The sequence below is a fragment of the Lissotriton vulgaris genome, chromosome 1_2 (assembly GCF_964263255.1).
Source record: "Lissotriton vulgaris chromosome 1_2, aLisVul1.2, whole genome shotgun sequence".
In the NCBI taxonomy this organism is placed as follows: domain Eukaryota; kingdom Metazoa; phylum Chordata; class Amphibia; order Caudata; family Salamandridae; genus Lissotriton; species Lissotriton vulgaris.
The window spans coordinates 145,938,406-145,955,750 of NC_141686.1; the positions used below are offsets into that span (position 1 = coordinate 145,938,406).

Here is a 17,345-nt window from a genome sequence, read left to right on the forward strand (position 1 = left end):
AGAAACCGCGCTTATCAAAGCCACAGATGAAATCAGGATGACACTCGATGGGGGAGGATCGGCAGTGCTTATCTTGTTGGACCTGTCCGCCGCGTTTGACACGGTCGATCATTCCATCTTGATCGACCGTGTCTCAGCGGTGGGGATCACACATGGTGCTAGGGATCTTATTTCCTCTTTTCTTGCTGATCGAGTACAATCCGTTGCCTTTGGCAATTTCATTTCACCACCTCTTACTCTCCCTTGCGGTGTCCCCCAGGGATCCTCGCTAAGCCCAACACTATTTAATATCTATGTGTAGGACTTGGTGAGGGTCATTAAATTCCATCACCTGGCGGTGACATCCTATGCTGATGACACCCAGATTGTCTTGGCTATTAATAAAAACGGAGATAAAGTGGCTTCTAATTTTAATTCAGGAATGTTAGCAATAAGTGACTGGATGTCCACAAATTGCCTGAAGCTTAACTCCGATAAAACGGAGGTGATGGTGTTTGGTAATCTCTCCCCAGTTTGGTCACCCACTTGGTGGCCTGCTGTTCTTGGACCACCCCCTTCCTCAGTGACCAAAGCAAGAAATCTGAGGGGTCATACTGGACACTAAACTTACACTTATGCACCATGTTAATGCTGTGGTGTCATCCTCATTCTATACTATGAGAATGATCAAAAAAACTCCTCCCTTACCTTCCCATGAGTATGGCCAGGACTTTGGTCAGTGCATTAGTGATATCTCGCATTGATTACTGTAACAGGCTCTTAGTCAATGCTCAGGAAGGAGTCATAAAAAAACTACAGTTGGTGCAGAATGCTGTGGCCAGATTGATCACTGCGACCCGCAAGTTTACCCCTATTTCCAGCACTATTGAACAGCTTCACTGGTTGCCAGTAAAGAAAAGAACTACATTTAAGGCACTCTGTATTGCCTATAAGGCAATTCACTCCCTAGGACCTGCTTTCTTAAAAGATGCCTGTAAGATCCCTCCGCTCATCTACGGCCTGTCTTGTGCAGGTCCCAAGGCCCAAGAAAGTTTCCTGGGGTGACAGGTCCTTTATAGTGACCGCCACCAAACTTTGGAACAGTCTTCCTAGTCAAATCAAAACCTGCACTTCTCTTCTTTCTTTTCGCAAACAGATAAAAACTTGGCTTTTTAAACAGTAATCATTTCATGGACAGCATAGTGGACACACCCTTGGCTATTTGTGCGCTTTACAAATTTTCTAAAATTAAAAAATTAAAAAATAGGGGGTGCTGTGTGGTTCCACACCAATTTTGTTCTGCCCCGAAAGTGACAATGGAGCTGCATATAAGTGCCACCTATCAGTGCTTACTTCAGTTTCTTTTGAAGGCTTGTACATACCCTCAGAGCTCATTGGCAAAATGGAAGGACCAGTGCACAGATCTCTAATTTGGAGCCTTTATAGATCGAAAAGGCAATCATTCCACAGAAGAGGGACATGGGAGGGTGGTGAGTAATCTGTGGTTAGATAGAATATCCATCTGAAAGAGCATTACCAAAGGAAAGTAACTTGTTCTTTCAAAAGTTACTTTTAGTGGCAGATTCCACACCTTTCGGGTGGATACCAATGCAGTACCTCCCAAAGTGGTGGATTTGTGGGGTGGCTCAGGACAAAAGGTCCTGTAGGTCTGAACTAAGTCTTTTTCTGCACTGTCTTTCCATGTTCAGCTCCAGAAACCCCCACAAAAAGCTGATCATCCACTCAATGGTCTTTGCTGAGATTGATGTAAAAGTTCAAGGCTCACTTGGGGCCCAGTCGATGGAGTCTTAATACATCTTGAGATGGTCTGTTTCTGTACTGCCTTTGCTACAGAGAATCCCACAACGGATGATCGTCGACTCAATGGTTTCTGGTACAATCAGTGTAGAAACTGTGAGCTCTTTTCTTATCCAGACCTTCAAGTTTCTCCTCCTCTTTCAAGGGGTAAGGCGGAACAAAGAATGCTGGAAAAGTGATAGTTCGCCTCACATGAAAAGGTATCACTACCTTCGGCAGAAATACAGCTTGAGCTCGCAACATCATTTCATCCCCAAAAAGGTGGCATAAGGCAGTTGGGGTACACATTAGGAAAGGGGTGACCAAATATAATTACTACTGAGATTTCAGAAAGGATTCTGGTTGAAACATATCTTGCAAACCTTTAAGACATCTCATCTCATCACAACAAGTGATTTGGACAGCTAATTCGACAAACGTAAAAAGCCAGATAAGGCTGTCAAGTATCCTTGAACAGTGGCCCCCTGCATATCCTTGCTGGGCCAAAGATAAAGCGAACAAGACATTATATAGTTTGGCCTGCAACCAATCAATCTAGAAGGTGCTGCACCAAGCCATAAGCATATCAAAGGTCAAAGATCAAAGGTAGTCAATGGCTGCATCTCACCATTTCTGGAAGGTGCCCTGCGCCACATCTGAGTGTAGCTGCCATTCATGATTCACTAGCTACCGGCTCTTTGTGTATTTCTCGTAGGATACCGGCATGATTAATTGTGCCTAATCGGCTCCTTGACATTTGTTGCTATGGAACCACCACGAGGACGGTGATTTTTCGAACCCATTCTCTGTAAGTGTATTTCATTTAATTTGTTTGACCTCGGCCATTGCACCTTGACAGTTTTGCTGGCATGTTTATACTCACGAGCTGGCGATCCTTGTTTACTTTAATTCCCACTGCAGATACAGCCTCTCTACATTGTTCCCATTGACTACACCGCGTTACTTCAGGACTCGTGTGTGGTCTTAGGACCCACGTCAGTATTAGTATTAGCCTTTTCCTTTCCACCTTGCTGTTTTTAATATGTGTATCGTTTTGAACCTCAAACAGTAGTTTGATTCTTTCCTTTTATTTCTTTGGCTCCAGGAAGTCTTTGCCCCCCTACCCCTACCACAGTCCTGAGCAAGACCCCCTTTTAAGGTTGTACCACGCCTATCCTGTTGTGGGGTCGAAATGTTGACAGCCGGTCCACTTGCGAGCTTCCACCCAAAGCGTGATTTAGACTCCTTTCTTTCGGAAGCATGGCAGGATGTCATATCTTTTGAACATGAACTGAACATATGTGTGGCTTTGTTTGATAGCCATTGTAATTGATGTTGTCTGACCTTCACTGTACCACTAGCACGAATCCAGCACTTACTTCCCCTCACACTCTTCCCTCCCTTCCTCCATCCCAATGGGACACACCATCTTTACGATGTTTAATCATGTATACATTAATATACTTTGCTTGGGCGCATTGTGATTAAATAACAATGGTGCTTTGAATTGTATACATTTGTGTTTTTCTTTTCCCTTACTCTCTATTTAGCTTTTGTTATTTAAATGTTTATAGTCTTCTGGGACCATTTCCCTTTGTACTCACTAGCTGCCGGCAGCAGAGGTTGTCTGCCCTGCCATTCAAAGATCGGTTCACGACTAGGAAGGTGTCCTGATTACCCAACCATTTACAGATGCTAAGGGGCTCCTTGCACAGTACCCAGGATGAACAGAAGTTACTTACCTGTAAACTGTAGTTCTCCAGTATTGGTGTCTTTCATAGATTCACATGCTTGAATATTCCCCGTCGTCGAAGTGGGAGTCCCACGGTACATAACATAGCAATGTAGTCCTAAAACAAGCATATATACATAGAGAAAACAAAAACCATAGAGTTTTCCCTAGATAGAAAACATATCACTTCTATGATATATCATAGTCATTATGTTTTGGTCCAAATTCCGAACAATCAGGCGTCAGCACTCTCTTAGAATGTTCTCCTCAGAGGCTCAGGCCCTCAGATTTTCATAGCACAAGAGTAATATAGAGCCAAGAGATAAAGAGAGAGCCTCTGAGGGGAGGAGGGAGGGTCGCATGGGAATCTATGATTGGAGAACCACAGTTTACAGGCAAGTAACTTTTGTTTTTCTCCAGTATTGGGGTGTCTTTCATAGATTCACATGCTTGAATAAGAATAGTGAGCAGTGGAGTTAGGATAATACAAGGTACTTATCATTCAGCATAATAATAATAATAATAATAATAATAATAATAATAATAATAATCATAATAATAATAATATTAATCATAATAATAATAATCATAATAATACACAGTACTAAAAGACTGAAGTATATATCAAAGAAAAGAAGTACCTTGTATACAGGAGGAAGGAAGCAACAGAGGCTCACCTTATTTAAAAAGATTTCGTAGGACTGCCTGTCCCACAGCTGAGTCAACTTTGTCTGCAGCATCCAGACAGTAATGTCTCGTAAAGGTATGCCTGCTGGACCATGTTGCAGCTCTGCATATGTGATGAAGAGGCACACCAGCAAACAGTGCTGTAGAAGAGAAAACCTTTCTAGTAGAATGCTTTTGAACAGTTGTAGTAAGTGGTTTTCCCGCTTGCTGATGGCAAAAAGCAATCGCAGTAGATATCCAGCGTGCAATTGTTTGTTTGGTGACTGGATGTCCTTTTCGCATCCGCCCGTAGGCCACAAACAGCTGGTCAGACTTACGGAAAGTAGCCGTCCTTTGAAGGTAGAATTTTAGATACCTCTTAATATCCAAAGAATGAAGTGCTCTCTCTGCTGGTGTTTGAGGATTAGGAAAAAATGACCTTAAAACAACTGGTTCATTGAGGTGGAAGTCTGATGGCGCTTTGGGGATAAAGGCTGGATTGGTGCGGAGCAAGACCGAGTCCTTGGTAAACTGAGGAAAAGGTGGTTTAGTAGTAAACGCTTGTATGTCATTTACTTGAAGTGAGGAAGTGAGAGCCAGAAGTAGAGAAATCTTCCAAGTAATGTATTTGAGATCGACCTTACGAATTGGCTCAAACGGGTGTTTCATTAGTCGTGCCAATACAATGTTCAAATGCCAAGGAGGAGTTGGTTGACGAATTGGTGGAAACATCGAAAAAGACCTCTAAAAAATTGTTGAATGACTTTGGAAGAGTAAAGAGAGTTAGAGCCATCTTGACGGACCCGTGAGATTGCTGCTAGAAAGACTTTTAAGGTAGCAAACGAGAGGCCCGACTTTGCCAAGTGTAAAAATAAAGGCAAAAGTTGCTTCGGCGTGGAATGTATAGGATGTACCTGGGCATCATTGCACCATAGACAGAATCTTTTCAATTTGAGTTTGTATGTCTTCACAGTCGAAGCTGCTCTGGCGTTTGCCAGGACCTCTCTACAATCTGCAGGAATGTTCAAATTCAGAAATTCATAGTGCTCAGGTTCCAAGCCGCTAAGCGTAGAGATGCTGGGTCGGGATGACATACTTGGCCCTGATCCATGGTTAGAAGATTCGGAAGAGGGCAAAGAACGATCGGGTCGCACTGTGACAGAATCAGGAGTTCCGTGAACCAGACTTGTCGAGGTCATCTGGGAGCTAATAGAATAATGGGACATGGTTCCTTCCTCATTTTTCGAAGAACTCTGGGAACTAGAGGTATTGGTGGAAAAGGCATATATTTTCGACCAATTCATCAAAAAGGCATTTGCGAATGACTCTGGTTGGGGAAGCCAACTTGCATAAAACAGGCATTTGCGGTTCAGATGTGTTGCGAACAGATCCAGATTCAGACGACCCCATACTTGAAAAATGCGAATCAGTGTGGGTTGATGTAATTTCCACTCGTGGTTGGTTGTGGAAGATCTGCTTAGTGAATCCGCAAGATTGTTTGACGCTCCCAGAATTTGCACTGCTGAAAGGTCGACCTGTTGATGAATCATCCAATCCCTAATCTGCTGAACTTGATATGACATTAGGATGGATCATGTGCCTCCTTCTTTGTTTATGTAGAGCATGCACGTTGTTTGTCCGTTCGAACCAACACTGATGCTCCCTGTATGATGGAATAGAAAGCTTTTAGTGTACGAAAAATGGTCAGCAGCTCTAGTAGATTGATGTGCCAGGTCTTTTAATGAATGTTCCACTTTCCTTTTACTGTTAGCCCCTGAAGATGTGGACTCCAGCCTTCTAGGGATGCATCTGTTGTGAGAGTGAAACTTGGAGCGTCCATTCGGAATTGACGACCTGAAGATACGTTCTTTTCGAGAGTCCACCACAAGAGACCTTTTTTCATTCGAGATGTGATTCTGACTATATCGTTGAAGGTTCCAGAAACTTGAGCCCATTGTTTGTCCAACTCCTCCTGAATAGGTCTAATTTTTAGCCGGCAGTGAGGGATAAGAGGGATGCAAGAGGACAACATCCCTAGGAAAGATTTCAACTGTCGGACAGAAGCGGACTCTTTTAATAGGAGGGAGGTTGCAAAGACGCAGACGTCTTTCGTACGACACAACAACTTTTGCTAGCTTGGTGTCTAGAATGGCTCCCAAGAAAAGTCTGTTTTGAGAATAAAGAACATTAGACTTTTCTATGTTGAATGTAAGGCCCACGGACTGAAAGAGGGACCTGCAGATTTGAGTGTGTTTGGAAGCCTGTTCGAATGACCGTGCCTTCAGCAGGCAGTCATCTAGGTATGGGAAGATGTGCACTCCTTGCAGGCGAAGGTAAGCTGCCACCAGTGCGAGGACTATGGTGAACACACGGGGGGTGGAACGAAGGACGAATGGAAGAACTTTGAAGTGGAAGTCCTTCCAGGCTACTCTGAATCTGAGAAATCTTCTGTGTCTTTCCAGATTTGGAAGATGAAAATAAGCATCTTGAAGATCCAAAGTTGTCATAGACTCTCCTAAAGACAGCAAAGGAAGTACCTCCTGAAGGGACAACATGCAAAACGTTTGCTTTTTGATGTATTTGTTTAGGGCAAGTAGGTCCAGGATAGGGCGCCATTCTCCCTACTTTTTCTGTATGAGGAAGAACCTCGAATAAAAACCTCTGCCCCTTTGTAGTTTTGGTACCACTTCAATCGCACCTTTTCTTGGTAGAAGGTGGACCTTTTGGTGGAGAATTGGGAAGAATCTTTAGAAACTCCAATGCATGTCCCCTGCGTACAATATCCAGAACCCATTGATCTGTAGTAATCAGTGACCATTTTGAGTAAAGTGGGAGATTCGACCTCCAACCCTTGAACAATCGGGCGGAGTTAGAGATGGTGAGTGGCAAAAGTCATGGTTTTTTGGAAGAGTCTTTTCCTCTGTAAGAGGATTTACCTCTGTATTGTCTATAGGAAGAAGAATGCTGCTGCCTGTACGATTGCTGACCCTGGGAGGAGTAACGTCGTTGCCCTTGTTTATACTGTCTGGAATTTCCTAGAAAGGAGGACGAGGATCCACGACCTCTAGCACCTCGAAAAGTTTGTCTTTTAAATTGGAGAATTCCGAGAGCACGGGCCGTGTCGGTGTCTTTCTTTATCGTTTGAAAGGCATCGTCTATATGTTGGCCAAACAAAGATTTGCCATCGTAAGGCATGTCTAATATTTTCGTCTGCACCTCTTGACAAAAAGATGTGGCCTTTAGCCAGACCAGTCTCCTGAGAGCTGCAGCACCAGCCAAAAGGAGGAAACCAGTGGAAGACAGGTCTATGGAACAATCAATCATTTCAGAAGAAATCCTCTCTCCTTCAGGAAGAATTTTCATTGCCTCTGCTTTAGAAGATTCTGGTATCAATTCTACTAGAGAGGAAATGTCCGACCACATTTGCCGGTCGTAACGAGCAAGGATAGCCATTGAATTGGCCGCACGCACTGTAGTTGCTGCCATTGTAGAAAATGTTTTGCCTATAGCATCAAGGCGTCTACCTTCTCGGTCAAGTGGTGCGGATATAGGAGATGAAGGATTTCTAGACCGACGTTGTGCTGCCTGAGTAATAATGGAATCAGGCTTTGTTTGAGAAATTAGACAAGCAGGTGTATTTGTAGGTGCCTTGTATTTTTTATCCAGCCTTGGCAGAATAGCGGGGACTGAATTGGGGTTTTGCATGATTTTAAGCCCTTCTTGCCAAATAAAATCAATGATAGAATCAATAAGGCTGTTCTTTAAAATCATATAGAAATGACCTATTCTGAAGAAATCCACTTTGGTTCCTTCCGAACTTAAGAATTATCGTCCTATTGCAGGTCTCCCTATGGCAGCCAAAGTGCTGGAGAAAATACTAAACAATACCCTAACAGAGTACCTGGATGCTAACAATCTACTGGACCCGACCCAGCATGGCTTTAGAAGCCACCATTCCACAGAAACTGCTCTTACAATAGCAACTGAGGAAACTGAGGAAATTCGGAAGACTGTCCACAGTGGGGGTAAGGCAATTCTCTTCTTGTTAGACCTGTCGGCAGCTTTCGATACTGTAAATCATTTGGTGCTAGTCCGGCGGCTACAGGACATTGGTACTGGGGGATCAGCTCTGGCTCTCCTGGCATCATTTTTGGAAGGGAGAGAACAAAAACTGTGTGAGTGATTCAGTCTCCCCTGTGGCGTTCTACAGGGCTCTGCACTCTCACCAACACTTTTTAACATCTATGTCACCCCCTTGGTGAGACTTGTTAGGAAGCATGGTTTGGCTATCGTGTCCTACGCGGATGATTCTCAGCTTATCATCTCACCGGCTAAACAACCTGTGGATACGGCTGCCAGGTTCCATGGTTGCCTTCTGGAGATCCTGACCTGGCTGAACCAGGGCTACCTAAAGATCAATACAGATAAAACGGAAGTCATGGAATTTGGGCCAGGACAATCCCTGTGGAATGCTGCGTGGTGGCCAACAAGTGCAGGAGAATGCCCTAAGCCGGTGTCTAAAGTTAGAAACCTAGGGATTATCCTTGACACTCAGCTCAATTTTTCAGCACAGGTAAACAGCCTTACCTCGTCCTGTTTTTTCCTGATAAAAAAGTTAAAAAAATCTTCCCTTTAATTGGCCAGGCTCTGCAAAAGACAGTGGTAGTTGGTCTTCTGCTGTCTAAATTTGACTACTGTAACGCGTTGTTTCTAGAGATTGACAAAGCCCAGAGTAACAAACTACAGTCTTTGCAAAATGCATCTGTCAGGCTGCTGCTAATGATCCCCAAGGGCAGTTCCACCTCAAAGGGTACTGGAGCCCTTCATTGGCTCCCTCCACAGCAAAGGTTGGAGTTTATGCACTGTCCATAAAGTGCTCTATGGTCGAGGGGCGAAGGACTTGCAGAGATTATTCAGGCCCTATATTCCAGCCAGGACATTAAGATCCAGCAAGGCTTGCTTCATGCAAATAGACAAAATTAGGAGAGCCAGATGGGGTGGCAAAACATTCTCCCATCGTGCAGCTAAGTTGTGGAATAAGTTGCCATCTACTTTGCGACTGCAACCCAATCACAGAATCTTCAGGAAGCTTCTAAAAACTCTGTTATTTTGACAAGTATATTTGGACATTTGGGTGACACTCCTCACTTACACTAGTGCCAAGACGCTGTTTGCATTCGTGCGCTTTATAAATGTGTATCCTATCCTATATAAGAAACAATCTTCTTCTGTTGTGGTCATAGGAAGTTGGAATCTTTTTGCCGCTCTTTCCATGAGTAAATGAAAACTACCTATGTCGACTGGTGGAGAATCCAGAGGAGCTGGAGTAGGAGATGGCGTTTGAATTTGGTAGTTGTCCCATTCAGAAAGAATGGATCTGTCGTCCAGCTCACTCTCCTCTCTGTCAACATCATCATCATTATCATCGTCATTGTCCTCTTCTATGACCTGAGGAGTGTTTTGATGTTGAGTCTTGGCCGTCAACGCAGAAGGTGTGATTAAAGGCTCTTTAGTAGGAAGAGGCAGAATAGGTGTTTGAGGTGCTGGAGAGGCCTGTACTGAACTCGGAAAATGGCGGTAGTAATCATCCGAAGACGCGGGATACATTCTGCCTTTTTCCAAGGTTTCTACTGTTTAAACTGTGTCCTCCGGACCTTGGGTTCAAACACGACAAATGCAGAGGTTCGTCCAAAGCAATGTTTATTAAAATTCCAATGCATTTCGGGCACCACACTGCCCTTCATGAGGGAACACTGCCATGGACGCTAAAATTACACCGCTCTTATCTCCATCTTGAGACACAGTTTAAACAGTAGAAACCTTGGAAAATGGCAGAATGTATCCTGTGTGTGAATTGGAGCTGAAAGCTCATTGAGACACAGATAAAAAAGAAGGATTGAAAATGGAAAAATAAGGAACAAACTAACAGGACAAAATGGAGTACTGTGTAAATGTAGCCAAAACCAGATGAGTAAGACAAACATGAACGAAAATTAAACTAATTGGTGTGCATCCCTCCACATGCATTGGTAGTAATCATCCAGCATGAATTGTATATTTGAAATGAGTGTTAAAGGCATCTGTGCCATGACAGGTTCTGGCTCAGGTTGCATGCCACAAGCAGAATAATCTTCGTCCTCTTCCTCTAGATCTTCATTGCCATCCAAGTCCCGACATTTTATAAGAAGTTCAGAGGGACTGCGAGCAGCCCAGAATCTATCATCATCTTCAGAATCTTCATCCTCTGAAGAAAATAACTCAGCTGGAGGTTGAGAAGGTGTTTGAATTAGCATTAGTGTATCTAAAGAAGAGTGTTGCCGCTGTAGTTAGGAGTCCTAACTTTACTATAACTAAAGGCCTTCTGTGAATACCAAAAGTAGTAAGTTTAGGATTTTATCTCAGATTAGTTCTGTGAATCAGCCCCTAGGTGATTAATCTGTGGCCAGAAGTAGCCTTCAGAAATAAAACATGTGAAATTTTAGACAAGCTGCAAGTCAAGATTAATAAATAAAGTAGCTGCCAAAGATGTTAGAAATGTGTGTCAGAACACAATGTTTGTCCCCTACAGATGTCAAACCACACACCCTCTAACAGCACTAAAATGTCATCCTTCCTTCCCACTCTGGCCAGTTTTATTTCATTTACTGAATTTAGATTCATTTGCTCTGGTGTGACTTTTTCTTGGGAAGTCCAATTTATAAACCTTTACAATCTCTCCAAAATATTCTAAAACCATGTTAGTAAGAGCTTCATAGAAAGCATGGTAAATGTATTGATGTTGTGTTGCAATGGTCAATTGACATTTTTACCAGGCATTTTTCACATCACATGCCTTTTCCAAATATATGCCTGTACCACGCAGGTAAGTAGAAATATTTTACAGGGTGGCGCTAGCCACTCTGTAGTTAGTTACCAGAGATAGGTATTTCTTTTATTTTTAGCCCTTAATAACTCCGCACCCGCTTGCCGAATCTTCGTGGATCTTTGCAGACCTATTGCACCCATTGCATCGTCAAAAGATTGAAAGTTTTGCGGCGTTTGGTCAAGGTGCAAAGAAAAAAGGTTGGACGTCAAACATGCTTGAAATCCAATGAGTTTTATGTAGACCTTTGTATTTCACTTGGCGGCAAAATGGCTCAGCAGATTGTAATAAAAATTTCGCTGCAATGTATATTAGAAGATGTAGATGATTCTTTGTGCTTGTGCAAGTGATTTTATGAAGTGGACGCGAACGGTCTGGCCACTGAACGCGTGGTTCTTACAGAACACAGATACTAGGGACGTGCTTGCTGTAGAACTGCGGCACTACTTCCTTACCAACCACGGTTTGGTCCCTTCCCCAGGCACACTTTTGGAGGCCGGTAAGGCCACCTTACATGGCGTGGCCAGAGGCCTGGTGCACATGAAGGGGGCGGCGCAGGCTGCTCGCCTGACCCAGCTTGAGATGCAGGCAACGTGGCCGGAATCGACCCTCGTAGACTCCGATGACGCTCACCCCGGCAGACAAATTGCGGCGCTCCGGGACGAGATCCGCCAGGTCTCCCTGGAGTCGCCCAGATGCTGTGGCGCTCCTCTATGGCCCGAGTGTAGGGGTGGGGTGACAAAAATGGAAAATTGCTTCCCAACGTGTTCTCTTACCCCAAGGCTAACAGATTTATCCCCGAAATCCAAGACACTGCTGGAACCCATCACCACACATCCAGGGCCATTGCCCAAGTTTTTGCGGACTACTATGCCCAGCTAGCCCGACCCCCTGGGTCTTCTCTTGTCGATTTGCTAGACCGAGCAGAGGTCAGGCTACCCTGCCTTGCTCAGGCTGAATCAGCAGACCTCGACCTTCCCTTTACCCCAGAAGAGATACACAGGGCTATTTCCCCGATAAATTCTGGAAAAACACCGGGACAAGATGGTTTGCCACAAGAGTATTATACAATATATCGAGATCTATTGGTACCCCACTTGGTTGACCTCTTCCGGCACGTGGCCAAGAAGAGCTCCTTTCCCTCAGAGATCGATGTAGCCACCATAGTGGTCATCCCCAAAACCCAGCCACCTTCTCTCGCCTGTGCGGACTACCATCCGATTTCTTTAATTAATACAGAGATGAAAATCTTTGCCACAACACCTCCGTCCCCTGCTACACAAATTGATCCATCCAGACCAATGTGGCTTCATGCCAACGCGTGGCACTCGCCACTGCATACGAGGTCTCCACCTTGCCCTGGCCCACCGCCACCTCCTCACACCATACCTAGCCCTGCTACTCATTGATTTTGAGAAGGCCTTTGACACAGTTGTTCGGGGCTACTTGGAAGATGCTCTCACCACGATGGGCTTCGGCCCTCACTTCAGACACCTCATCCATGTCCTGTACTCCAACCCCATGGGAGGAGTTGTGAACAATGGTGCCATCTCGGAAGTGTTTCCAATCCGAAGAGGCACGCATCAGGGGTGTCCTATCTCGCCACTCTTATTTGCACTCACGAAGGAGCTCCTGGCCTGCCTCATATGCAATGATTCACAAATCTGGGAGTGGTCCTGGGATCCCCACCAGGTGGATAAAATTGCCTTATATGCAGACAACGTACTTCTTTTGTAAGCTGATACGGAGAGCTCCGGTTGGCGCTGTTTGGATGTGCTCCAGGCCGAGAACGTATCGGGTCTCCGACTCAACCCGGCGAAGTCAACTCTGATCCCCCTCCACCCCTCGAGGGCTTGTTTTGATTGGCAGCCTAATATCCCTTTACGGAGACAATCGTTTAAGTACCTGGGGATCTGGGTGGCTCTGCTTCCGGAGCTGGAATGGGCCCTTAACATCACACCCTGGGTCACGAAAGCCAAACCCGATCTTAAGCGCTGGCAATCTCTTCACTTCATTCCCTTTGGACGAGGGGCGCTCTTTAAAAATTATGATGCACTCCCGTTTCCTGTACATTCTTCAAAATACCACCTTTCACCTCCCGGGTAGTTGGTTTCGAGACTTTGACGGGGTAATTACCAGGTTCCTGTGGGGAAGTGGGAGACCACGTATAGCCCTGGTTCGTTGCAGGATTTCTATCTTTGACTCCACCAAACTGATAGTTGTCCACGATTGGTTCAATAAAGGCTGGTCTGACCTTGCCTACCGGGCTGAGCTTCGCACCATGGACTTCCAACAAATCCAAGCCTACTTGTACGGGGTCCCCATTCCACAAGCGATTCCTCACATCACCAGGGCGGTCCTAGTGGCCTGGCGCTCTGCCCTGTGCTAAACGAGATGGGATAAGAGACTTACTCAACACACATCTCTATGGCACGGCACATGGTTGCATGAAACATCGAAGCTTGAAGGTTTCCGGCAGTGGGATCGGGTCGGGATCTCGCTCCTCGGGGACGTCTAGTTGGGAAACCACGTCAGGGACTTCTCAGATCTGTAACAGCATCACTCCCTTCATACTACCCAATTTTATTAGTATTTACAGCTCCGCCACGCCCTTCATACACATATTCCGCCAGGCACCTCGCTTCCTGAGTTTAGTCAGTTGGAGACCCAGGTCATGATGGGGGACTTAGGCAGAGGAGGATTGTCACGGATATATCGCACCCTCACGAACAATGGCCCTACCACCCTAGACTCACTGCGAACCAGCTGGGAGGGATGGCTGGGCCCCCTATAAGAGGCGGACTGGCGCGACGCCCTTATGGCTTCCAAAACTTTGACGACCTCCTCTAAATTACGTCCCCATGGCTTAACTCACCCTAGCGCGCTTACACAGGGCAGGACTGAGTCCCTTCCCAGACTGTACCGGATGAAGCCAAGCTCTGGCCGACTTCTACCACGTGGTCTGATTATGCCCTGGGCTCGCTCCATTCTGGTCAGGTGTGGAGTCTGAACTCACACAAACTCTGGGGTGGCAGGTCTCTCATGATCCTCTACGCCTTCTTTTGGGTGTATTTGATGGTCTGGACAGCTCTAGAGCCGATAAACGCTTTCTGGGCACTGCTGTGGCAGTGGCCAAGCGAGACATCGCTGGGTTCTGGGCTCAGGCCAAACCCCCTACTATACGAGGGTGGATTGGTTCGCTGCCCAGGAGTAACCCATCTTTGAGGCCTGGGGAGGTCCTGAGAAATTTCTTCAGGTATTGGGCAAATGGCTAAACCTACTGTCTTGAGTTACGTGCTTGATTTCTCTCCTACCTCGTTACATTGATTCTCAGGTGGGGTGATATGCTCAGAGATGCTACATCATGGCCGGGATTTTTGTTGTCTGCCAAAGATCGACTTTGATTTACTATGCAATTATATGCTGTCCTTTGTATGATTGGTTTTTCAAATGCAAATAAATTTGATCATCAAAAAAAAAAAAAGTTTCACAATGTAATATTTTCAGTGATTTTATTTATTATCAGTTAGTATGCATATTTTAAAATATGTGCCAGACCAACTTCCAGAGATCCCTTAGACTTTACTAAATATATATTATAGTCCTTGTTTTAACTCACTTCTACTTGAGTATTATTCACATCTATATTTATATGCTTTCAATAAACATATGCAAAGACATCTGAGATTGTTATACAAAGGAAAAACCTGCTTGTTAAAGTTTCAACCAATTATTCGAGCTAAATATATGATTCTTCAGGCATACACAATTTGTCATAAAAATATCAAAATAATGAATAAAAAGACAGGCATAAAAATTATGTGTAGTGAATCGTTCCTCATAACATGTCTCTAATTGCAGATTAATGGCTTATGAGTGCACTCGTATACTGACAAATGCTTCTAGTGTCCCCTCAAATCATTATTTTGTTTATATATGCTTGGTATTTAAATTGTACTTGACAAACAAATTTCTTAGTATCCCTGAAAAAGCTTGCCCTCTACAACATACATAATTTGCAAGCCTTGTATATAGGTTGTGGATGTTAATATGTGCAAACCGTGTTCTTTATCAGGATGTCATTTCTGCACCATTAGGAACATACAAGAGACTTACATAACCTGTCTTCCCCGTTATGTTTGGCTACCCCAGACCAGCAACTTCTTTCTCCTTTTCTACCAATATGAGAGGCACTGTAGTATCACAACTATCAGGGCACCTGTGTGGGTATATAAATTGCCATGTTTGAAATTAACTATCTAGTGATATAGATTGTATTGCTCTCTTTACTCAATCTTGCATGATCAACAATAAGTATATCCAAATGTACTTCTGTTTGATGAAGCTACGATGCTCTGATTTACTGAAATGTGTTATATGTGAAATCAAAAATATGTTTTACAACTGTTGGACAGAGCTAATACATATGCCAAAAGTAGACTCTACCCTTTCTCTAGTGACGATTAATTGAAAGAACCCACCTTCATTCATCAGGTAGACAACTTGACCGAGAGAAGAATCCACGTAAGAGGGCTCCTGCTCCAGGCCTGTTGGGCGGTAAAGGGGCTCAGGAACAGGAGGACTGTACTCTGAAAAGAAAAGAGAATAAACCACGTAACAACAGTGGGTCCCTATCTTAAGCCAATCACTTTTACATGGGACACAAGAAAAATATATTAACCCTCGGTCTTCGTCAATTTCATTAACAAGGACAATTTTAGTCCATGTTCATGAATAATGGAAGCTCTTTACTAAGGGATGGTTCTCTTATACATAACAAACTTATTTGTTTTTATAAGTCAATGACAAATCAAAATGGAAATGATAAATTAAAGAGGAAGACACGTTTTTGAATATATTCACAAAATAAATGTAAGGATGATAAAAAGTACATTGAGGTTTGATTAGATAGGCTGACTAGGAAATCATTTGATTTACATGAATCTCAAAAAGCACTTTGGAGGGAAAAAAGAAAAGTTGTTCTAAAAGTAATATTATTCATACGAGAAATACTGCAACACTTATAAGAGATTAAGACCGGACTCTCTCTTATATTTATACACTGCTCAAAAAGAAGGGCTCTTCAATTTAAAAAGGGGAGTACTTAGGGCTTGATGTACTATTCCTATTGCAAACAAGGAAATAACAATTTGTTTGAGTCTCATCGTATCGTGCATTTGTACCAATCATATCCGTTTCTGAACCTGAATCAAGACTTTTGAGATCCTTCAGCCTGTAGCGTCCTGACTAACTCATTAAGCATATCTGTTTAGAAACTAAATCTGCTGCTCTGCTCTCTAATCCCTTCTGACAGTTCTCATATGTATCTCTTCAGTCATGGTCTGTTCTACGATGACTTTTTCCCATGCTTTCCTCACGGAACCTTCTGGGTGAGGCCGTAAATGGCTATCCAGTGGGTCAGCAATAACAGTTCCAGTATCGTAAATACATCCTTATTTAATACTTTTTGGGTTTGGAATTATAATTAATAGACACTGTTTGGCTGAAGGTTCTGGATGTATGGCTGTTACTAGGTGCACTCTCATCACTATGTGTTCTCAATAGTTGACCAACACATTGCACGACCATGACACATGTATAAATGAAACTTCTTTTTTATCATATCTTAGAAAAGATGACCTTTCTGGATATATTTTCTTGCTTTAGAATAGCATTAATTGCAATGTAAAAAGTTAACATACATTTATAACGTAACTCTACTTTAAATCTAGCATTGCTCAATGCCTCTTACCTACTTACTTGAGAACATGCCCTTTTCCACTCTGGTTCTGTAAGAGTTATTTATGTCTTCCTCCTGTTCCAGCCTTGCCTTTATTGGTACTTTTGTCAGCCTGCTTAAAGTCCCCTGGATTATCAAAATCAGCATGCCCCTGTCCAAGGCTCAACAGGGTCTTCTGTTTCTGAGAAGCTACAGGAATGTTAGGGTAAACCCATCCATATTTTTCTTGCAATCCCCTTGCTGAAGATGATGAAGGCCAACCCTAGGTATAAATCTCTCCAAGTGTTACAATCACATTATCTCCATCAAGTCAAGGTTATGCCATGGTTTACAGATCTGAAAGGTTGAAGCTACCAAGGCACCAGTTCCCTCGGGGAGTCACTGAGCAACCCTCTTAACTGCTTTTTCCTAGGTGATCCCAGTATGGCATTTCAAATACAGGTAATGAAACGCTCAAGGAGTACTATAAAGGGTTAATCTTCTAAGGATCAATTTAGGAATATTTTCTCCCAGTATCCTCCATCGTACACCATTTAACGGCATGCTAGAGTTGACTTGCTAGATAGTAG

The 17,345-nt window shown here is 43.7% G+C and overlaps 1 protein-coding gene across 1 annotated transcript in view; it reads right to left on the reverse strand.

Moving 5' to 3' along the window:
- AGBL3 (AGBL carboxypeptidase 3) overlaps positions 1 to 17,345 on the reverse strand; it is a 687,703-nt gene that overhangs the window by 423,304 nt on the left and 247,054 nt on the right. Inside the window, exon 5 of the mRNA XM_086953007.1 lies at positions 15,518 to 15,625. Within this exon, the coding sequence (XP_086809133.1) occupies positions 15,518 to 15,625 (108 nt within the window). The remainder of the gene's footprint in view (positions 1 to 15,517; positions 15,626 to 17,345) is intronic.